At 38.0% G+C, this 25,173-nt stretch overlaps 1 protein-coding gene across 1 annotated transcript in view; it reads left to right on the forward strand.

Moving 5' to 3' along the window:
- The first annotated feature begins 21,556 nt into the window (after positions 1–21,556).
- Positions 21,557–25,173, forward strand: part of TLR4 (toll like receptor 4) — a 16,818-nt gene continuing 13,201 nt past the window's right edge. Inside the window, exon 1 of the mRNA XM_006142796.3 lies at positions 21,557–21,839. Within this exon, the coding sequence (XP_006142858.3) occupies positions 21,747–21,839 (93 nt within the window). The 5' untranslated portion in view covers positions 21,557–21,746. The remainder of the gene's footprint in view (positions 21,840–25,173) is intronic.

Consider the following 25,173-nt stretch of genomic DNA (forward strand, 5'->3'; position numbering starts at 1 on the left):
TTATTTTGCATCACTTTCACTTTTTTTTACTCACTCATTCACCTTTCATTCTTTTTACTTTTTTTTCTTTTTGTCTTTCCATCACTTTCACTTTTGTTTTTTCTCCACATTTCTTTGTATCATTTTCTACTTTTTTTCCTCTTTCTTTATTTTTGTCTTTTTTATGAAGTTTTAGGGGACATATTCAAACAATAGCAATAACTAAGTAAGTTTTAGGAGAGGAAGAGAGGAGAACAATGGATATATGGGTTGCTGGCTTAAAGGCTAGGAGAAAAAAAAAAGTATGGATATATAAAAATGTATTAGGTAGTTATGGCTACAATAATGCTGCATAACAAATTATCCCCCAAATCTCAGTGGCTTATAATGAATATTAATTTCTCTCTCACAGGTCTCCAAGTTAACTGTAAACATTGGTTTAGTTTGACTTAGCTTGTCTCTTTTATAGGATTTGGATTTAAGAAGCATGCTTGGGGCCAACAGGTGGTGTAGTGGTTAAGATGCTGGAATCCCACATGGTCAACCACAGTTTGAGTTTCAAACCCGGCAACTTGAAACTCACACCAGGCATGTGTGTGTGCATGCCCAAAATCCTAAGAGGAGAAAGGAGGAAAAGAGATTGTGGCATGACCATCTACCCTGGGAGGTGATTTCTTTCTTTCTGTTTCTCTAACTCTTTCTGTTTCTCTGGTGAGCACACATGTCCTTTGAAAAGCAGTGCTTATAAGAACGTATTCTTCTTATGGTACTGAACAGGGATACAAGAAACAAAGCTAAACAACACAAGTCAATGCAAAGTGTCTTGTTTCTATGCTTTATTTACATTCCTGTACACTTCATTGACCAAGATGGTCACATGGCAAAACTCCAAACCATCAGAGTGGAGAAATGTAATTCATCCTGAGTGAGCAATGACAAAGGCTGGGCAGGAAGGAAAATTATGACCCAAGAAAACAATCAGGAGCCTCATCTGAACTCAAAACAACTAAACGCTACTTAGTGAAGGCAATCTGGCTATCCCTAAGTAGGTGATAAAAATCTTGATGGGAAAGACATATCAAACTCAATGAATCAACACATCATCACTTGGTGATATGTCTTATTTCAGGACAGCTTTGTGAAACATAGATCTGTACTAGGATAGTCAACGAGAAGAATTTTTGAGGGCACTTACACGTAGATTATTTTTTATAATCCAAGCTGTGAATACATTTTCATTTCTAATTCACTATGTTAATATACATAAACTAATTTAAAAAGTGCCTGAAACCCAATAATGCGGAGTGTTTGCTACATGGTAATGACGATGATATAAAAATTGTATGGTATACTTCTTTTTCTGTATATTTCTTCTCCTGATTTAACTCAGAAATTGGTTCTGCAAAATAACCCAGAACCCTTTCATCCTAATGATTTTTAGGTTGCAGAGTCCATGACCAAGAGACAGAAAGTAATAACTTCTGATAGTGCTGGACATTTTTACTAATATAATTTTTCTCTAAAGGATAAAGATAAGTTACAAAGAGATTTGGGGGATTTATTGAGAAATGAGCAATATTTGTTTCTCTTCTGCAACATCCACTTTTAACTGCCAAGTATATAGTACAGTTGGCGATAGCTTCTACTTAAAGAGACAAAGTTCCAGAATAAAAGTTATCTTACACTATTAGGAAAAGACTTGGCCAAGAATGACCCAATCAGGTAGGTTATTTTATGTGTGTGGCTCCTTAATAGGTAATGTTTAATTTAGTCAAGCAAGGTAGTGTCCTAAAAATTCATGCAAATCTTATGTTAAATTAGTCAATGTCAAAAAATATTTAGCCATATATCCTTGCCTTGAGAATACTCCACACAGCAAAAAACAAGCAAAACAAAGCAAAACAACTAAAACTTATTAAAACAATTATTCCTTATTTATTTTATTGCCAGAGAGAAATAGAGAAAGAATTCCCCAATTAGGCAGGGCCATACTGTGAGGTTTTTTTTATTCCATTTTCCCATCCCACAGGATTTGGGGCACAGATGTACACATGCATTGTAGATTTTTTAAACTGCTGGGTCTGGGATTCAGACTATGGTCAGTTATGTGGGTTCTGGCTTCCCTATGTACTGTATTTAACTGTTACATGGTTGAGCCAGTCCAACCAAAAATTAAGAAAAAAAAAAAAGAATTAAATGTCGAAGGCTGGCCATGTAGCTTACTAGTTAAGGGAAGCAGATCCCATATGCCTGACTGTGGTTTGAAAACATGCCAGGCACACATATGTGGATGGAGAAATGAAAGAGGAAGGATCACAGCATGACCGTGCTCCATCGTAGCACTTTGTCCCTCTTTCTCTTTCTCACCCTCTCATTTTCTCTCTCTGGTAAGGATAAGCACCCTCTGGCAATTAAAGAAAAGGAGTTAATTATCAGGAACTTAATAGTATCAAGAAAGAAAAAAAATGTGTCTTGGGTCAGTAACAGGCTCTATTCCTCATAATACTCCTTTTCTATTTGGAATACTGAAGGAGAATTTGTTTAGAAAGAAAATTTTTTCAACTCCTCATTATGGCAGTTTTGGAATTAGAATGTAATGTCCTGTTCATAAATGTGGCTGTCTAGTCAGAAAAGAATGTCGTAATCCTTGAATCAGCCTGAGACAAATAGCTTATGTCACTTTCTTGAATTTCCAGGGAGTGACAGAACAGGGACAATGGCCAAGACCTTTTTATTCTAAGTCTAGGATCCAGGATTGGATTGTGTTTCAGGTAGCTTTATCACCACCCCCTACCCCGGTTAACTATTAGTTTTTGGGAAAAAATCAGTTTAAATGTATCTCCCTCCTCGTCAGCAAAATGGAAGAACTAACTAGATCAGTGGCCTTGTTAAGCATGGCCCTTGCACTCGGTTACGTAGCTCTTCTTTTGAGTTATTCCTTAAAGTGAACTCATGATTTTGTTCATCAGGTTTGACGATTAACCAATCAAAGAAATCAAGGAAGACTTTTGGTAAGACAACTTTTAAGGACTCCATGTAGAACACTTTGAACAACAGTCAGATTTCTTACTGGTCTCCATTCCATTCAATAATGTTTATTTTTTTCTGAAAGAAAGGATTCTTTTTAACTGAAATTTCTCAGAGGTGAGCTCTGGAAAGCATTCTTTTCAGGAAGATGGAGCCATGTCCAATCTGTTGATAAGCATTTATTTTATTAAATAAGTATTTATTTAATTTTATTTACTCATTGTTATTTTTTAATTTGACCAAAGAGAGACAGAAAGAGAGAGAGAAAGGGAAAGTGAGAAAGCAAGCCACCATGTCTAGGACTTGAACCATTATCGATCAGCCCTGTGGGAGTCCAGTGCCTTAACTACCACACCACTTATGGCCCCAATAGGCATTTTTTTCAAGGCATGTTTTCTGACCCATGGCTTATCATTTTCAAGTATGGTGCTCAGAAATTTTTAATTTGGGAGATATTAAACATTTGGCTCTCTTAATCTTTACTATCAAACTTTTTATTCCAATCCTCTTTCAGTCTCCAAGTCATTACTTTCATTATTTAAAAGCAGATAGTCAAAGAAATCAGAGATAATCGGCCTTTCGGAAAGCTGAGATATTATCTTGTTCCATTTTCAGATGAGAACATTGAAATAGAATGGTTAAATAACTTGCTCAAAACTTTCATATGAAGAATTTTTCTGTTTGCAAGTTTCTGTCTTCAACTTCTTCCTGGCTTTATCAATACCACCAAGCCCATTAAGCGGCAGCTAGTGGGAAAGTTAAACTCTCTAGTCCTCCTTCCTCCTTCCTTCAAGGTCTGTGAAGACTTTTGTTATTAATCATTTATATATTATCTTTATATGGTCTGTCTCTTTATTAATAAATTCCATGGAATCTGTTGCTATTAATCATTAGGTGCGTGTTTGATGTAACAGAACATTCAAAGTAATTATCTTTGAATGTTCATTACCTGTTGGTTTAATTACTTGTTTTCCCTCAGGAATACAAACAGTTTCACATCCCTGACCCTGGTGTGTGTGTGTGTGTGTGTGTGTGTGTGTGTGTGTGTGTGTGTATTATGTGTGTGCGTGCCTGTGTTTACATTGTGCTTAAATAGGTGGGTTTAAAGATTTCCTTTAGATCCCAGTTACTATTTCATAAAGTAAAACGATTTTTAAGCTAAGAATTCTTAACCCCTTGTTACCTGTGAAAACACCTACTTCCTGTTAAATGTGAAGACAGAAAAGTCAGGTTTAATCTATGATCTTCCTTCATTTAATTTTATATCCTCTGCAACAATTCCTTGACATTTTCTATCAGCTAATTTATTTTATAACTCCAGGAATAACCACACTGTGCTGTGGGATTTTGTTTTGTTTTGTTTTAATTCATTAGATGCTCAAGGAAGTCAGAAATGAATGAGATCAAAATGCAACTGGTGCCTGCCCACTCCTCTACTCTTCCACGGATAACTACACAGCAGAAGGCCCTCTATCCTCACTTTTGGTGGGTTGCAATAGAACATTACTTTCTGTGTTCGAAGGGTACCTAGAATAGGAGAACAAGTTAAAATAAATGTTTGTTCTTTTTGGAGGAGGGCATTTCATTTAACAAAAGAATACCTGCATCAAAGAACTTTCAGACACATGTTAGGGAGAAAAAACAAGGGTATGAAAATAAACTTATGTACCATTTTATTTCAGCTTCCCAAGAATAGCTCTGATGTGGAGGTTCCGTTAATGCAGAGTACTTGCCCAGAGATGCTCACATGGCAAATGACAGATTTGGAATTTAAATCTAGGTCTGCTTGATTTCAAAAGCCATGCTCTGAATAAGTCAGGTGCATAAATCACTTCACATAATGTATCTATGTAAAAACTGGGAGGCACATGAATAATGCTACCCTACAACTCAGAAGAGAGATTCAGATGCTTCTAGATGGATGGACATGTAGAATAAATTCATGTAAACATCTTTTTAAGAAGATATTTATTTTATTTGCTATTATTATTTATTATGTTTGTTTTCTATTTTGACTAGACAGAGACAGAGAGAGTGAGAATGAAAGCTCCTAGGTCCAGGACTTGAACCGTGGTCGGCTGTATGGGAGTCCAACACTCTAACCACCACACCACCAGCCAGCTCCAATATAAGCATCTTTAATGATACTCTAGTGTATATACTTCCTGGAGTCTTATGAAATATCTCTAGGACTCATTTTCCATTGGACTTCATGCAATCTGTGGCTCATTTACTATTGAAGCTTAGGAACAGAGACAAAAGATTGTGAAGACTTGCTTCTTTTTGTTAGCTATGTACTATCTGGAAAACATAGCATGATGTGCACACACATGCACACACACCTATGCACACACACAATTATTTAACCTACTTGTTCTAAGAGGACATATCTCCTTTCTTCACTACTGAAGGTCTTTACTATTGACTATTTAAGAGGTGTTTAGTTTCCAAGATACCTTTACCATTAATTTATCCATTTAGTCACTATCGATTTACTGGGTGTGTCCCTCTATACCCAGCATTGTCTTATCTACTATGGGGATTTGCAGAGATGTGCTTTGGAAGATATAGGGCATGGTCCCATTTATAAAAGATCTTATAATTTGCTTTGAGATATAACACCTGTAGCTTACATTTATTAATCTGACTGTGTATCGGAAACTAGTCAGAGCACATTTTTGGATGTGTTCTCTCATTTAATCTCCCACCTATTCTTGCTCACTTTACAGAGAAAAATCAGGGACAGAGAGGTTTACTAACTTAATCAGAGGCACCTGGTTAGTAAGCAAAAAACAAAAAATATAAATATCACTAGTAAAAAGTCAAGATAAAAGTATTTAATACTGCTACAAGATAAAAGATGCCACAAAGACAATCATAGAACACAGGTCAAACAGTTTTACAGATAAACACAGGATGAGGAAACAGTGGCTGTTTTCTCATTCACACAATACTTAGTGGCAGAGCCTAGAACAGATCCCACCTGCAAGAACTTCTGTACAGCTAGCCGATTACAGTGCTTCATAGGATGTGTCTAATTATGCCACTAGTGGCAGAATTAAGAACTTTAGTGCTAGTTGGAAATATCTCAAGATCTCAGGTCAAAGGCCTATATGCACTTGATCCATTTCAGGGAAGAGCAGAGTTTTTTTATAAGTGGACTTAGCAGTACTGGGGCAGGTTGCTTCATTTCTATTATTGAGCTGGAACACAATACAGAAAACTAACCCTTTCTGTTCAAATTTATAGTCTCACAATCACTCATAAATGGAAAATTCACTGATTCATTTCTTGAATCTGGTTTTACATGTCTGTCATGATGTCAACACTGGCCTTCACTTGAGCTGAACTTTCAAGAATAAGTGTCTCTCCAATTTTCATGAACACCACATCAAAGCAGGTAAGATGAATATATCTTGTCTACTTAATCTAGTTCTAATACATATTCTATCTTGCAGTGGCAGTATATAGGGATGGGACTTCATTTAGGAAAAACTTATAAGTTCGGGACATACCTTGGGCTCTCTGACTTCACTTTTGAGCTAGCATCCTACAAAATAATGTTTTCTACTGTTACCTGAATCCTCTGTTCCAGAGTTCACTCTTAGTCTGTTTCCTCATTTATCTACAGGATGTGGATGAGGTGGTTAGTTCATTTAATAAATAAACCACGTGATTAATAAAAAGGGGAAGACACTTTATCTCTAAGGTAATGCTGCTGTGTAAAGTTAGCTAAGAGTATAATAGTACATTAAAACATGTAAAAATTTCTGGTAGCGTAGATGTTTGATTGTCACTCATTTCACAATTGAGAATTGTTAATATGACATAATACAAGTCAATGAAAGTGAAAACAGTTTCTCAAGTGTAAAATGCCATATAGACTAAAGGAAAGTTTGGGAATTTTATGTAGGTAGTGGGTGAATTGGGGAACATATCTTGATAAATGAAGACTAAAACCAGCTAGCAGGTTACAGGGTGGTTAGGGCCCTGGACTCCCATATGCTGACTGCAGTTTGCATACTGGACCTGACAGCTTGCTTTTTCACTCCCCTCTCCATCTCTCTCTGGTCAAATAAAAAATAATAAATAAATACTAAAATTAAATAAATAATTCTTAGAGGAAAAAAAACTGTCAGAGTACAGACCTTGCATTATGAATTCCTATTTATGGGTGATGTAATTAAGTTTCTAAAAGGCCTAGTGATGTGCTTGAGGCTATATTGCAAATGAATTAAGTGAACCATTCAAGTCTCTTGACACTGGATCTAGTGCCCTTTCCTCTAGGTTCAATGTCACTAGCTAAGTATACATCCAAGCTAAAGTGAAGGCCGAACAGTATGTGGTACCTTCCTTTTTCTTATCCCATTGGTTTATTTATTAAGGTAAATTAAGCAAGTCTCAATTAGAGGGTCAACATAACAATATTATGTTGTTTTAGACTCACTAGAAGTACCAAAAGAAGAAAATTAATGTCTTAAACAACTCTAAGCTGAAGGAAGAAAGAATGAATGAAAGAAAATAAAAATGAGCATGATGAGTTTGCATGCCTGGCATATCTACTGTTGGGCAGGTTCTGTATGGGATAAAAACCATTATGTTTTTTATGTCATCTTTCGGATGATTTCATAAAGAAAATACTTTTTAAAATTATTCATTAATCTTTTTCATTTACAATCAGTCACTGTTTGTTATTACAACATATAAAATGAATTTTCCCATCCAGGATATACATATAGTTGCTAAGACATGGAACCAACCCAAATGTCCATGAACAGAGGAATGGACTGAAAAAGTGTGGCATATATACACTATGGAATACTACTCAGCCATAAAAAACAGTGAGACCCTAACATTTGATAGAACCTGGATGAATATGGAAGAAAATATTTTTATCTGAACTTTATAGGTAGGAATACACTGGTGGCTCAATGTTATGAAACTGGCAAATTATAAAGCAGAGATTCGAACTCAGATTTGCCTGTCTGTAAAACATGCTTCATTTCCATTATACTGTGATGCTTTTACTCAAATGAAACATAATCTGCTGCGTGAATTGTTGCCTAGTTCTCACCTGTTATTGCTGCCACATTTGACCACAACTCTTTGTCCAAAGCTTAAAGAATCTTTATTAACTGCTTTACAGAGAAATTATTTTCAGAACAAGTTTATAACTTCTTTCCTCTCTCCTTAGAAGTAGTTCTTTCTGAGGGGGTACCAGCAGTTTGCGTAATGGCTATGTCGCTGGACTACTATGTAGTTGACCGTAGTTTGAGTCCCGGACACAGTGGCTTAAACTCACGCTGGGCGCGTGTGCATGCGTGCCCAAGATCTCAAGAGGAGAATGGAAGAGAAGGGATTGCGGCGTGGCCATCCCCCCTGGGGGGTGATTTTTTGCTTTCTATCTCTCTGTCTCTGTCTGGCGAGCGCATGCGCCCTATAGCAAAAACCTCTTCAAAAAAAAAAAGAAGTAGTTCTTTCTGCAGCAGGTAATGCCATATGAGTTCTGCTGAGCATAGAAGAAACTCTAGATAGAAATGTTTTCTGAAGGGCAAATTTTAGATATGATGAATCCATATCCCTGGTACATCTTTAGAAGTATCTTCTCTACCTGATGCCAGTGGGATTCTATCCTTACTGACATTTGGCGGAAAGTGCTACTAGCAACTAGTTATTTAGAAATCTGGCCTATTTGGGGATTCCATATCATAAACCCAGAAGTGATGTGTTCTATAACCTGGGAGCAGTCGAAAGTATCTTAATTTCCTTTTTACAGTTAGATATTGAGTTTTCAACCCCCATGTAGAAATGGAGTACTTTTTGTTGTTGAGTAATATGTTTATATCTGGAGCTGATAACTTGTGGCAACCTCTGCTTAAATGAAGATTGTGTTTTGTGAAATGAAAGAACTGAATTACCTTCTTTCTAGAATTATCCATTCTACCTTCTCATTTTCTTCCTGTCTTGTCATTATGTTGCCTATTTAATTGAGATGTTAAGGTCTCTCACAGCACCAAGCAGCAATTTTTAACCAGACTTCTCAAAAGAGTTGGGAGCTAGCAACATTTGTGAGATGAGGATGATCCAATTATCTAGGCTGAAAACTCTGGAGAGATAAGATTTTCCAAACTGTGATGTTATGTCCAGCATTCTCTCTTTGTTAAAAATAAACATTTCTAAGTTTATAGGCTCTTTGTTCAAGTTGGTTGTGCAACGAGGGAGAAGAAAAATGTCCTTTTAGAAGCTAAATTGGAGAGTGGCTCCTTATAGCTGCAGTTACCTTCTCTTTATATCTTTTCATTTAACTTAAAAAATGATTCCTTCCTTTAAATTTCAAATCTTTTGGAATTTGTTACCCTTTTAATTTTTTCTTCCTTCCTTCCTTCCTTCCTTTTTTTCTTTCTTTATTTCTTACAGACTACTTTACATAACATACCAGAATCTGAGGTGAGAAAACAGAAACAAGAGCAAGAACATACGTTTAGGATATATCATTCTGTTCAAGATGAGGTGAGTGAAGATGTAGGTGGTTTGCTTGGGATCACATAGCAATTTTTAGTGACAGAGGCACGAAGAACAGAATTCCAGTTTCCCTGTTCTGTCTGTATTCTCCTCCAAGGTTAATGAGATTCTTATGTTAGTTTCTTCACTCTGATAATTATACACATTTTATTATCTTTGACATTCATTTATTCCATTCATTCATTGAATGTCATTTATTTCATAGATAGAAAAATATGAATATATCATTGTTCCAATATCCCTCTGCAAATTTTAAAAATTAGTATATATCAGGGCCAGCAGATGGCATAGTAGTTATGTCACTGGACTCCTGTATGGTCAACTGTGGTTCAAGTCCCAGAACCGGTGGCTTGAAAATCACACCAGATGTATGTATGCGCATGCCCAAAATCTCAGAAGAATGGAGGAAGAGGACAAGAAATTGCAGTGTGGGCATGCCTGCTGGGGAATGACTTCACTTTCCCTTTCACTGTCTCTGTCTCTCCCCCCAGCAAGCACATGCACCCTAAGGCAAAAAGCTCTCTAAAAAAATTGAAATTTTTATATCTCTTTTAAGTAGGACTATTGATTCTATGCCTATTTTGACTCTCATAGGAAAAGAGAAGCACATTGGGAGAATCTTTGAGAGTATCTCAGAGGACTAAACTTCAGAATAAGCAGGAGCCAAGGAACTCTGGAGGAGAGGAAGAAATGATCATTTCACAAAAGAGACAGAGAGAAGTTATTAGAAAAAAAAATCAGAAAGTGCATAGAATCGAAAACAAGGCAGCTCTAGGTAAATAAGGGGGTATTTTAGGGAGAAGATGGCATTGGAAGCAATATTTTAAGAATAGAGAAGATTTATATATTTTGAGACAGAAGGAGAAACACGTGATTTTTTTTTTTTTTCTGCAAGTACTCAAGATCATTTTTGGGATACTCAATTTACGAACAGTGAAATAATTGAGTGATTTGGAAGGCAAGCCACTAATTTGGGGAAGGGCCAGCATGAGGGGTGTAAACTTATGTCACTTGCTCAACAACCAAGTTCTTTAGGATTCAGTGTGGCTAATTATAGTTGTTTTGCACTTTTTTTCCCATATTTTTTTCTGTCTTCTTGCTCACATTTCTCTCTTCATGTTTCTTTCTCATTGCTATCTCTATTTTTATTCTTGATACCCCATATACCTTCTCTTCATTATTTTTCTTTCTCAGTGCCAATGTTGATTACTGTCCTTACTTGTGGGATTTTAATTTTTGCATGAGAATTACCTACATTTGAGTTCTACTTCTGACATGGCAGCCTAAGAGGATTTTCCCACATTAAAACATCTTTCCATTTTCTAATTGTTGATTTGTCTGTTTGATAGTGTATTGTAATGATATAGCTGGGGGAAAAAAGTATTTAGTTCTAACCTCAGCTCTTCCAGATTTAGCTGTATGAAAAAGTGCATCAATATCTAAATTTTAGCTTTTACAAATAAAGAAAATGTGATTTCTCCAGCCTTGTGGAAAGAAGAGCTTCTATCCTTAGTAGTTTGACTCCATAAAAGAGACTAATGGTGGACTGAGCCAAACCCCTATAAATTGTCCAGTTGTGCTTCTGGAACTTGACCCAATAGTATTATTCTTTATTCTTGCAGGAATGATGACATAATAGCAGAGATGGGAGGACATGCTGAAGACTAGCACTTCAGAAATGGGTCCTGAATCATCTATTTTCCTAAACATGTTTATTTTTTCTATTTAATTCCTTTGTATCTGATTCCCCCACTTTTACTCTACATAACCTTTTTTTATTTTTGGAGAACTTTCAGCTTGTTAATAAAAATTAGCTTTCATGCTTTGACCACAGAATCCCTGATCTACTTGTTATCTTACCATGTTAACTTTGAAGCAGGATGCTTCTTGCTCACATGGAACATCTGTCTACGCCTGAAGTTTACATGGACGTGACATAAATCTACAAGCAAGACTTAGTCAAGTTAACTTAAAGTCATTTCTTTCAGATAGATCGTACTTCAAATTCATAAACTGGCTCCTTTAAGAGTACTTCCCATGGATCAGAAGTAGAAGTATAGATATTTCTCTGCATGACCACCATAACTAAAAAAAACTGAAACCAGTTCATTATGGGTACTGAATAATGAATTCTATTTTCCCACATGAAGGACAAAGAAGTTTCAGATACAGAACTCTAGCCTTCCCAGGGCCTCCTGCGTAAAGAGATGGAAGGTGAGCTCAGACATTCTTTAGATCAGCACCGAGCAGTCTGCAACCATATGCTGCCCCTCAGCTTTGCCATCTGGCTCTGAGTCTCATTTCAAACTCACTTTTCAGCACATTTAAAGGTGAAGGACTTTGATGGGAATGAGTGACCTCCATGGAATCTACTTTCCGAGAGAAGAATAGAGATTTTTAGAATGACCAATTCCCTGGCTTGTGTTCTCCAGCTGGACTGGAACAGAGGCAGAAACAAAGGCCTATTGGCAGAAATGGAGCAGATGCCAGTTAATTCTCCAAGGCAGTGAGACCTATGGGCTTCATTGTATAGCTCTTACCGTGGAATCCCAGAGTACCTTAGAGGAAAGAGATGGAAGAGTATGCCTCAAAGTCCTTAGAGAAGGAGAATTTCTTTTTTTTTTCTTTTGATTGTTTCATTTTTAAAGTTCCCATTATGGTTTATTACAGAACCACTTGATTCTATTTTGTTGGAACGATTGTAGTATGCATAATTTTCCAATATTTACTTTAAAAAAACATAGTCTATCGAGTTTATTTATTAATCTTCCATTCCTTTCGTCTTGCCTTCCTTTTTACCCTCCTTCCTTCTCTCTTCCTTCCTTTTCTCCTTCCTCACTCTATTACATGGTAAATTCCAATGTAGATTACAAATGTATGTAAGCAAGATTATGTCTTGGGGAAATTCCTGATTTAGGGAAAATATGACCTGTGATAAAATGCCTTTCAATGCAGATAATTACATTTAAGGACCTAGACTGGATTTTCTAAGGAAAATCAAGATCAATTTGATCTGGAATGTGAGAATGTTTGGGTCTGAGAATACAGGATGTTTAAGAAGGACGCACAGACATCTTTGTAGAGGAGATGGACTTTGAGAAGATCCTGAAGCCTTGGAAGACAAGATTTTTTTTCCCCCAAATATCCTAAGTCACCATCTCCTTTTCACACTCAGTATCAATAGCCATATTTAAGGTGACAAGTACCCATTTAACAAAGGAAAAATATTATGGAAATAAAACTCCAATATACCAAGTAACAGGATTTTCATCAGCTGTTTTTGTTCGTTTGTTTTTGTTTTTGTTATAGGATACATGTGCTCACCGGAGAGACAGAGAGACAAAAAGTGAGAAATCACTCCCCAGGGAGGATAGCCACACCACAACTGTCTCTCCTCCATTCTTCTCTTGGGATTTTGGGCACACATGCATTTGCCCCTGGTGTGAGTTTCAGGTCGCCAGGTCCAAGACTTGACCTGCAATTGACATGTCAGAGTCCAGTGATGTAAACATTGTGCCACCTGCTGGTCCCAAGCTGCTTTTATTTATTTTTAAAAATCTTCTCCTTTTTAACTTTTTGGTGCATATTTCTTTCTTTCATGAGAGAGAGAGAAATAATTACCCTCCCAAGGGTTGCATGCTGCCATTCTTCTCTAACCTTTCCAGTTAGCCAGGATCATGGCAGCCATATACTCGTCAATGGGAAAATTGAACTGTGATCTTCCAAATTAATCCAACATCTCTTGAGCAGTATAGAAAGTGCTAAAAGTTGCCATAGTCTTAGCCTAGATTATCTCATTCTTTTTCCTTTGCAGCAAGCATAATGCAGAGAAGAAAACAATGACTTACAAAGTTCAAATTTGCTTGAAGTGAAGTAGCTATGAAGTGATAGAACAAATATAAGAAACAAGGACTCACACAATCGAATGCATAGTCCATGCATTTCAGTTACTTCTCCATGCTATGTAGTAGAAATTATTCCTTTATTGAGGTATTGAATGGACACTTACTCTGAGTTGTTTCTTGTGCTAAGCCCTAGAGGAGTAAAATGCAAATGATGTGGTCCCTTTGGCAAAGAACAAAAGGACAGACTCAAGATATAAACGTATTATGTTTAGTATTCGAAACATATTCTTATGTTACCCAGGCATAATCTCTTTCTGCTATATCACATTCACCCCTTTTTTCTCTGTCTTCCTGTATCTTCTTGCTCCCTAGTTCCTCAGCATTTTAAGTCCAAGACAATAAGGGAGCTTTTCCCTTTTGTCCCCTTATTCTGACTCAACCAGAAAGGAGACAGATAGTTATATAAGCACAAATTATTGGTTAAAAAGAGTTTTGACTATTGTAAATGTTCAACTTCTCAGTTTATTTTTATTTTCAACACACCCGGTGGTCATTCTACCAAGGCAGCACCTTTATATCATCTTTTCTTTAGGATTTATAGATTATTCCTTTCCTCATCAATCCTTAATACCAAGCCGAGCAGGGAATATCAATAACTCATATTTAAGTCTATGGCTAATAGAATGCATAGACTTTGGAAGGAAATTAAAAAAAAACAGTTAAAAAAACCAAACGACTATGGACATGGGGAGGACACACAAGGAACAGAATTTGGGGGTAACTTTTTCTGCAATGGAATGGATGGCTCCTAGAAAAGGCTCTCACAAAGGTTAGATATAAGCCTGGAGACCTGTGGAGGGTCCACCAAGTAAGTTAATTACATTAGGGATGTTTCTCTGAATGCTGAACCACCATTTGGATACCACATGGATTGAATTATACCTTTTGAACCTCAAGGAAAGCATTCACTTGGTATCTTTCAACATGCCATAGTTACCTAACTTGCGTATTTGTCCTTCATTTCACAGTCTCATCACCTCCAGATTTCTAGATTCTTCCAGAGTTGAATATAGGCGAAAAGGAGAGCCACTGTGAAATCAACCAGCCACTTGACAAATAATATAACACATTCATGTCCTCACACCCTGCATTCCAAAGATACATGCAAATGCTATAGAACTGTGAGTTACACAAGCGTGTGCTCTCCACAGTGATGTGTTATGTGACCTGTAACTTTAGCACACAATTGCATCACATACCAGTCTAAGGTATTTTGTCATAGGTTGTCTTCTAGAAAAAAAGGCTAGATTTAAAAAAAAAAATTTTTTTTTCTTCTTTTTGGGAGGGAAGTGGCTAAAAAGAAGAGAAATTGGACTGACCTGTAATCAAGGGAAGGGCTGATTATATAAAATCTATGCATTCTTTCATTCAATCAATGTTTATTGAGTTCTGATTGTGTACTAGTAATGGGCAGGCATTAGAGCTACATCTGGGTCTATAGTGGACATGATTCATTCTCTCTTGGGTTTTATCAGCCTTTACATGAAGTGAGACTCAAGTCGATTGCTGTTATTATCCAAAGTTATTATCATAATTATTGATATACCTGACTCCCATTGAATTCTTCCTGGGATTGGGAGTATGAGATATACAGTGATGGACCAGACTTGGCTGCTGTCATTTAAAAGCTCAAAGCCTATTGGTAAAGGAAGTGAATTAATCCCTCTTGAAAGTGTTTCAGTGGGAACAATGAGAAGAAATTTACAATGGCTTTCTGGAGAAGCTGGGGAAATATTAGCAAGATGCAGAATCTTACCACAGCCTATAATAATCTAAGTAACTTACCTAGCAACCTGTGCCTCTCCACGGGCTCCCTTGTTGTCTCTGTCACTCCACTGTCCCTGCATTGGACTGCATTATCCTCTAACTCAGAATTTTTCCACCTGACACTATAGATACTGTGGGTAGGGGTTTTGTCTTAGGCCCTATGCATTGTGGGATGTTTAGAGGTGTCTGTGACTTCTACTCATTGGCATTACCTTCCACCACCAAGTTGTGACAACCAAAAATACCTACTCATTGCCCAATGTTCTCATGAGGCCAAACCACCCTGTGAGAACCGCTATTAAGTTAAGTACCACTGGGGACCAGCAGATGGTGTAATGGCTGTGTTGCCAGACTCCCATGTAGTTGCTCATCTTTTGAGTCCCAGACCCAGCGGCTTAAAACACACACTGGGCATGTGTGTGTGTGTGCTCAAAAGAGATTGTGGTATGGCCATCCCCCCCAGGGAGTGATTTCTCGCTTTCTCTCTATCTCTGTGACGAGCACAAGTACCCCATAGCAAAAAATCTCTTCAGGAAAAAATAAATAGTAAAGAATCACTGTTCTAAATGGAATGTTATCTGGAATACTTTTTTACCATGTATTAGCGTGGCTAGCAATTCCTTCAAGGATTTGCTCAAGGCGTCATTCTCTAAGGCTCATACTAACTACCCTATTTAAAACTTCAACAGTGGGACCACAGGTGATATAGTGGTTAAGACACTGAACTTTCACATGGCTGACCATAGTTCAAGTTCAGACCAGGAGGCTTGAAACTCTGGCTGGGTGCATATTCGTGTGTGGCCAGAATCCCCTAAAAAAGAATTGAGGAAAAGGGATTATGGTATGGCCATCCTTCCTGGAGAGTGATTTCTCACTTTACCTATCTCTGTCTCTGTGTCTCTCTATGGTGAGTGCACATGCCCTTTGGCAAAAAAACAAACAAACAAAAAAAACCCTTAAAAAATAGCATTCACTATTTTTTATCATTTTCCTTACTCTGTTTTAAAGTTTTATGCATAGACCCCACCATCTTGGCATCTACAATGTGATGTGCTTATTTATAATTTATACTGTCTTTCTCCTCATTAGAACATAAACTCCATGCAAGCAGGAGTCTCTTTTTTGTTCACTGCAGTATCAGTTGCATCTAGAACAGTTTCTGACAGATGTTGGACACTCAGTATATGTTCAGTGAATGAATGATAGCCATCATAAAGTGGTAATTTATGTAAGCCTACTCTCATATTGTACATTATCTCATTTAATCTTCACATAACACTATTAATTATGTCTTAGCATTGCTTATTTTTATTGTACAGTTAAGGAAACACAGTGATGTTAAAAAAAAAAAAAGCCACACACCAAGAAATAAAGACACTAAGAAGTAAATAAGATAATTAAATATACCCCTTTCAATATTACTGTGGAAGGACCAACAGTTGGTGTAATGGCTATGTCGCTGGACTCCCATGTAGGCAACCATGGTTCAAGTCCCAGGCCTGGTGACTAAAACTCATGCTGGGCGCATGTGCATGCATGCCCAAGATACCTAGCGGAGAATGGAGGAGAAGGGATTGCTGTGTGGTCATCCCCTTTCGGGGGGGTGATTTCTTGCTTTCCATCTCTCTGTCTCTCTGTCTCTCTGGCGAGCATATGCGCCCTATAGCAAAAACCTCTCCAAAAAAAAAAAAAAAATCCCAAAAAACAAACAAACAAATATTACTGTGGTTTCTCAGGGTCTAAACGGGTAAGCAGGAATTCACCAAAAAAATTTGAGGAAGCCGGGAGAAAGAACAAAAAACCTCCAGTCTATGGTGAAACAGCCTTTGCCTGAGTTTTGTGACTACAAGAAACAGAGGATTTTCCTACCCTAGGAAAAGTCCACGTTTACTGAAATAAGGAATTTCACCCTAATCTACTTTCTGTGCCTCTGTGCCTCTCTGTGTTACTTAAAAGGGAAACTTGTACCCCTAGGTAAAATAAGGATGTAGAAAAGCACAAGAGAAGCCCAAGAATAAATCACTGGACACTTCATACATGGGCCACATTATTCAGTACTGAAATGTGGCAGATACTCTAAAATGCTAGCTCCATATTAAAAGTAAATTTGGGGAAAAAAAAAAGTAAATTTTGGGGACCAACAGAGGACATATTGGTCATATCATTGAACTCCCATGGTTCAAGACTTGGACCTGGCAGCTTAAAACTCAATGCTGGGCACATGTGCATGTGTATCCAAAATCTCAAGAGGAGAATGGAAGAGAAGGGATTGCGACGTGGCCATCCTTCTGAGGGGTGATTTCTTGTTTTCTGTCTCTTTCTCTCTCTCTGTCTCTCAGGGTGAGTGCACATGCCCTATAGAAAAAAATCTCTCTTAAAAAATAAACTTGGGTCTATCACTCAACAAATAAATGAACACTTTTTGGCACATTTAATAAATAGGAACACAGGACAAGGCTTTTGCCCTTGGGAGGGGGTTTTAATTTTTTGTTTTGATAGAGATAATGAAAAGATAATAAATTCAAAGTAAGTTTTAAAACACTGTTAACATCACAGATATTTGGGGCTGGAGAGGAAAAGGCACTCCTGAGACTGTTTCCCTTGATAATACCTGGGGACTCACTCCCCTCTAGTGGGAGGTCATTTGGGAGGAAAACACTGAGAGACGCAGAGCAGTACTAAATGTGAGGACCCAATGCCAGAGGTAGGAACTGGGTCACCCGGAGCTGGGAGAGTATCCTTTATGCATCTGTTTAAAAGCAGCATTTTCTGTACTATCCACCCCAGGAGCATTGGCCCACCATACATTAGTGAATACAGAACTGGTAATGGGTGTCAGAAAATAAAAGAGAGTTGCATGGGTCAAAAAACGCTGAGGAACACTGAGTACTCTATCTCTTTCTGTAGATGCAAAATCACAAATGTTTCTAACGTGGTCTTAGGAAACAAAGCTCTTTTTCTCTGTTTAGTCATTTATTTTCTTTCTTTACTTGAACAGAGTCTATTTTTCCCCTTTGAAGGCAAGTCATTCTTCAATGAATAAAATAAATCATTGATTATAGGATGTACCATTGATTTATTTTCCATTAAGAAAGAAAAAAAAAACCCTGTGAATTATAACTGTAATACATTCTCAATTAGGGAACAAATTCTGATAACAGAGCTGTAGAACTTAGAAATTTTAGATAATTGAATGGTATCAGATTTGGTTCTGAGATATGCCATGCTAAGGAGGCCTTTCTTCTCTGAGCCAAGCCATTCTGGGAATGCTCCCTCTTATTATGTTCTTATTATCACCATGAAAGATAAACCACAGTATGTAAAGTTGTGATGCAGATATGCCACCAATTGACAACGTTTTATATTTCCCTTCCATAGCACAGAATCAGGTCTGTGAAGTGGAGCCCACCAGTGACTGTCTGTGTATGCATGTGTGTGTGAGTGCAGATATGTGGTGGCAGTGGGAAGCTTGAAGCTTAGGAGATAAAGAGTCCTTATAATCTGATGTGGTTTTTGGACCAAATCTTGCCAGTAGAATGACAGAGGAGATGCATGTCCGAATGACACAGTAGAGTAACTAAGTTTCGGAGTACTTGTCCCTCCTCTTTCCATTATCTGCAGCAAACTTAGAGGCTTCATGGTAAATATTATGGCATAATGATATAAAAGGAGCCTGAATCTATGGATATTCTCTGGAATTCAATCAGAAATAATTGATTGATCATTTCATGAGCAAGAAATAAACTTTTATTGTGTTAAGTCACTGAAATCTAAAGACTGATACAGCCAGTAGATTAACCTAAAATTGTCAGTTTTTAGAAAATGTTTATTTAAAGAGAGAGAGAGAGACAGACAGAGAGAATTCTTCCCCCTCCCACCCCCATGGGGCATGGTCATGCCACAATCCCTTTTCTTTCACTTCTCCATCCCTTCAGAATTGGGGACAGTCATGCATAATATGCCGTGTGTTTTAAAGCCACGAGGGCAGTGATTTGAAGCACAGTTCACCATGTGAGATCCAGCTTTCTGTGAACAGCATTAACCACTGCACTATGGGGCTGGCCCAAACGTCATTTAAATGAAGCTTTTATTTCTGTTTTGGTATGGTGAAGCCAGAAGTCCAGGAAAGAAGTGCTATTGAAAAGATAATTTGTTGCACAATTTTCCAAGCAGAGGGGGCTTGCCACACCATGCAAGGTCACAAGGGAAAGCACTGAGGTCAACCAGAAGGCCTAGAGCAAGGGGGAAAGCAATGACAGGAGCTTTACTGTGACTTCTGCAGTGAAGGCAAGGCAAGGCCAGATGAGCAGACCTAGAATTGGCTAGTCTGAAAAAACATTAGTGGATTCTAGAATACAGGGCTGTGTCTAGTTGTCTGGCACCTGGCCTGTGTTAATTAGGGCAGAACAACATGGCCTCTGTGGGTATAGGAAGCCAGACAGAGGAGGTGATTCCGAGTGTGGACTCTAAATAGGCTAGTCTACAGAGGGAAGGTTTGGTCTAGGGCCATCATTTGCTATCTGTAAAAGTTTGCTAGCCCTGGGAGTGGCAGTCTCTTCCCAGTCAGTGAGCCTGTAGATGTTAGAACCTCAACAATAAAGAAAATGGGAAAATAGAGTGAGTACATGTTTAATGGGAGACAAGTAAAGTGAAAGAGATTTCCATCTGGGATGACTCTGACAGTGAAATGCTAATACCTTTCCAGGGAACTAAATTTTATTAAGCACCTACTTTAAGCCAGGCCCTGTTCTAAGATTTTTATGTGTTGATAGATAGTCTCAATAAATCCAAAAAGCATGCCAACATGGGGGCTAGTTTTGGCTTAATTGCACAGGTATATTGATAAAGAATATGAGTTGTGCTCAGTCCACTGCAATATATTCTCTTGCAGCTTGGTCTTAACTGTGTTGGATTTGAAGTGCCTGGAAGACATCTCAGTAGAATGCTCTAGAAATCAGTACCAGTAATATCCCTATTTAAAACTAATTTCTTTATAAGTTTATTATTTATTTATTTGCTAGAGGTTATGTGCATTCTCCTGAGAGAGGCAGAGAGAGACAGAGGAAAGTGAGAAAGCAGTCCCTGATGGGAGATGGTCACACCGCAATCCATTTCTCCTTTTGGAATTTTAGGCACATAGGCACAGGCACCTGGTGCATTTTTCAAGATGGAGGGTCAGGGACTCAAACCATGTGGTTGACCATGTGGAATCCAGCCACCTTAACCACCCTGCCACCAGCTGTCTCCAAATCAAGCTCTTAATTAACATAAACTTACATCATGCTTGTTACTTCCCAGACACTGTCCTAAAAGTTTTACAAATGGCAGTTCATTTAATATCATAACAATTCTTTTAGGTACACATTAATATCCCCATTTGATACACATTTTAAATCATCATCATAGTTACTGCTATGGCATGCAGTGACAAACCATGCGCTCGGCTAGCATTTTATATAAGTTAGCTTACCTGAGTCATGTAAGACCAATGTGATTATCTTCATTTTAAAGACTCAAAAACTAAGGCTTGGTAGGTTTTTGTAATTGACCACCATCCCATAATTTCATTTTTATGAATTTACTAAATGTGAAGTTCTTTTATGATTAGAAACTATTATTCCAGAAGTGAAGTCTAGGTAATTTAAGTGATTTGGCCAAGACACATGGCCCTACGTTACTCATCCTGGATTTGAACTTCAGAGTATTTACTTCTGAATTCCCAACTTCCCCCCATCTTCCCATACTTTCCAAACGGTTCAGTGGAGTTTTATATGTAATCAATTCATACATATAAGTTTCATCAAAAGAAGAAGTATGATGGGGAAAGTGTTAGGGGGCATTCTCTCCTGATGCTCTCAAAGTTCATGTTAAGTCCTAACCCTGAGTATCTCAGTTTATGACTGTCTTTGGAGTGAGAGACGCTGCAGAGGTAATGACAGTGAAGTAAGGTGATGCGGGTAGGCCCTAACGTAACTGGTGTCCTTATAAGAAGAGATTAGGACACAGACACACTTGCTGACACTTTGATCTTTGACTTCCAGTCTCTGGAATTGTGAGAAAAAAGGTTTCTGCTGTTTATACTACTCCATGGCAGTTTGTTAGGGCAGTTCTAGCAAACTAATGCGAACTAAGTTTCCACTACTGAAACTAAATTGGAAAACCCCTGCCTTTCCTAGGTGGTTATGCAAAAGGTCTGAAAACAGACTGGTTGTCTTCTAAAACTCACCAAGCCCAGAGGTCAAATGACTTTCTGGGATAAAAGCCAGCTTCCTCTTGGTATTACTCCAGTCACTGGTCCGTGGATGTTTTTCTTCTTCTAACTTCCCCTCCTGTGACGGGGAGTGCCTGAGAGAAAAAAAAGCTCAAAATGCTAAGCTTGCCACTCTCACTTCCTCTTACCCCTTAACCCAGAACAACTCAGAACACATTCATTGCTGGGGCACTGATAGGAAAGAGAAGATACCCGTGCCTCAGAGACTGCTTGGTCAGGCAGTTCCAGCCTGTCATGTTCGCACAAGGCCACTGCTGGTCCCAGACAATGCCAGGATGATGCCTCCTTTGCGCCTGGCTGGGACTCTGATCCCAGCCATGGCCTTCCTCTCCTGCCTGAAACCCGAAAGCTGGGAACCTTGTGTGGAGGTATGTGCTTGGGGTTAGCTCATAGCTTGTGAAAAGACTGCTTCTGAAAAACTGTTTCCTTCCCAGAACTTCCCATGGTGGGCCCTGTTTAGTTTATTTCACAAAAAGAAGTTAAATACCTTTCAGACTCAAGAAGCCACAGGGACCAACTAATCCACTGTGATAAGGCACTGTCTGGGAGTCAATGGTGTCTTGTCCCATCTGGGACTTTTGGCTGCTAATGGGGACTTCAGGTTAGGCAGACCTGCTTAAACTCATTGTCCTGTGACCTTCTGGCTTTGTGAGATTGAAGAAGTTATTAAACCTTTCTGAAACTAGTTTTCACAATCTTAAAAAACTATTATACCCACTCACTAGTGAGTTGTGGAGGCTGCCTCAGTAGTTGGTTTCCACGTTCAGTTTTATTGCAGTTACCCTGCCCTTTCAGTCTCAGGAAGATATTGTTTTTTTGTTTTTTATTTATTTATTTGTTTGTTTGTTTATTTATTTATGGCTTCTCAAGAGAAAGAACTTTCTAAGTGGATTTGAGACGTTTATATCCAGTCATGTAGTGTGGCTTAGAGGATTAAAAAACAAAAACAAAAAGACAGAAACAAAAACAAAAACAAGAGAGAAAATAAGAAAGAAAGGGAGAGAGAAATGTAAAGCATCAGTTAATGCAACAGTTTCTTTTGTGAAATATTAACACAAACCAGGTGGTTGCTAATCTTATTCATGATGATCTCTTTTGTTTTTCCCCTACACAGGCTTCAGTTTCACATTTGAGCCTATGTAGTAGAACCTAACAGCCAAGAAACAGACTTAGGGTAAGACGAAGTCAGAAACTCAAGACAAGTCTAGCCAGTTGGAGTCCTGCAGTTAAGTCTGCTTAATATGTAATGGACACTAATTCCCTATCCCAAAATGCTCCCTTTCCCCACTCCCTCCTCATAGTCTTCCTTCTTCTCCTCCTCTCAGTGTCCCTCTTGGGGATAGGTCTTCCAATCAGGCTGGCCCTGGGACAAAAATCACAGCCACCTTGACTCTTTCCTTTTCCGTGCACATGATTTTGGCAGTCCCCAAAGCTTGTCCATCCCTGCCCATCCTTCAGAGTACCATAGAGAAGACCCTTAGCTCCCCTGGCATTGACCCTTGGAGAGTGACTGGTCTCTTGAATCCTTACTCTCTTTCTTTAATCCATTCTGCAGACTTTTATTTATTTGTTGTGATTGTTTTCCTTGAGGTCTAGATCTCACAAATTGCTATTTGTAAACGCTTTCAAATATTATAGGGCATCAAAGCAGTGAATATAGTTATGGTTCACTGAAGACAATATGGAATGGGGTTGGAGAAAGGAAGAGTATAAGGAAGGGAAGCAAGAGAACAAATAGAGAGGCATGACATTAGTGGGACACAGAAATGGTTTATTATCTGCTGATGATAACATGTATAGTATTCTCAACTGGACCGGTCTGAGGAGTATTTCATGTTGGGTAAATTCTTTTTACAAGCAAAATGATATATAGTGATTGAATGTTTAAAAATAATGAGAATAATAATAATCATAATAATAATAATCTGGAAAAAATGATGAAAAGCTATTTGATATTGGTGATGTGGATAGTAATGTCGTCGTCTTGACTGATATACAAGGTATTCCTTCTGGAAAAAGAAATATAATACATGATTTTGGCAGTCCCCAAAGCTTGTCCATCCCTGCCCATCCTTCAGAGTACCATAGAGAAGACCCTTAGCTCCCCTGGCATTGACCCTTGGAGAGTGACTGGTCTCTTGAATCCTTACTCTCTTTCTTTAATCCATTCTGCAGACTTTTATTTATTTGTTGTGATTGTTTTCCTTGAGGTCTAGATCTCACAAATTGCTATTTGTAAACGCTTTCAAATATTATAGGGCATCAAAGCAGTGAATATAGTTATGGTTCACTGAAGACAATATGGAATGGGGTTGGAGAAAGGAAGAGTATAAGGAAGGGAAGCAAGAGAACAAATAGAGAGGCATGACATTAGTGGGACACAGAAATGGTTTATTATCTGCTGATGATAACATGTATAGTATTCTCAACTGGACCGGTCTGAGGAGTATTTCATGTTGGGTAAATTCTTTTTACAAGCAAAATGATATATAGTGATTGAATGTTTAAAAATAATGAGAATAATAATAATCATAATAATAATAATCTGGAAAAAATGATGAAAAGCTATTTGATATTGGTGATGTGGATAGTAATGTCGTCGTCTTGACTGATATACAAGGTATTCCTTCTGGAAAAAGAAATATAATACACTGTAAAGATATATGTGATTCAATAAAAAGCTTTTAATAGCTTTATATTGCCATTAGGATAGCTTCCTACCATAGGAACTTTGCACTGGCTGTTTTCTCCACCTAGAATGTTTTTCTCCTACCTTAGTGCTGTCCCAGTGGCAGGACCACATGGGTCACATATGTAACTTTAAATTTCTAGTAACCACATTCAAAAAGTTTTTGAAAAGTATGTTTAATTTTGATAATATTTTAATTCAACTGAGTACTTTCAAAATACTATTTTATAGTAGGCGGTTTACATGGCTTCAATGCCACCCCTTGAAATTTAGTGCATATTTTATATGTATTGCATATCTCAATTTAGACTTTCCACATTTCCTGTGGTCAGTAGCTATGGATAGCCAGACGTTACCCTCTGAGACAGTGGGGTCCTGGTCATTTTCCATGCTTAATTATTTCATTCAAATTTCTGTTGAAATGGCTCCTCCTCAAGATGGCCTTCCCTGACTGCTCCATGTGGAACTCCCTGGCACATTTATTTGCTTCTAATTCTTTTGCACTGCCTTCCCCTCATACCACAAAGTCCTGTGTTTTTGTTTATTTGTTCATTATTGCCCTTTTCTGAGGGGAGGGAGTCTGTAAGATGGTCAGATGATTGCTGGTTTTATCTGCACATTCCCACTGCCTAGCACACAGCAGCCACTTAACTTAGAGGACTTAAAGAATTACAACAGAGAAGACAAAGTCTAAGGACCTGCTGTACTTCTCCTGGCAGCACCTACCCTCTGGCTGAGATTTCACCCTGCCTGCCACTCACCAGCTCATCTGAATTAGTTTTAGACCCCTTCCTTGTCATACTGTTCTCTTCTTATGAAATGTCCCTTTCTCCTTTCTACATAAGTAAGTCTTAATCATCTTTTAAGAACCACCTTGAAATCTCTTCATTCAAGGAAGCCTTCCCTGGATCTAGAATGATCTCTACTTCCTCTGAACCAGAAGACATGTTTGACAAGCCTGTGTTATGACTTTTTTAGACAGTGTCAATTGTACTCCTATCTTAACTCTTTCC

Source organism: Tupaia chinensis, unplaced genomic scaffold (assembly GCF_000334495.1).
Source record: "Tupaia chinensis unplaced genomic scaffold, TupChi_1.0 Scaffold000081_1, whole genome shotgun sequence".
Lineage (NCBI taxonomy): Eukaryota > Metazoa > Chordata > Mammalia > Scandentia > Tupaiidae > Tupaia > Tupaia belangeri.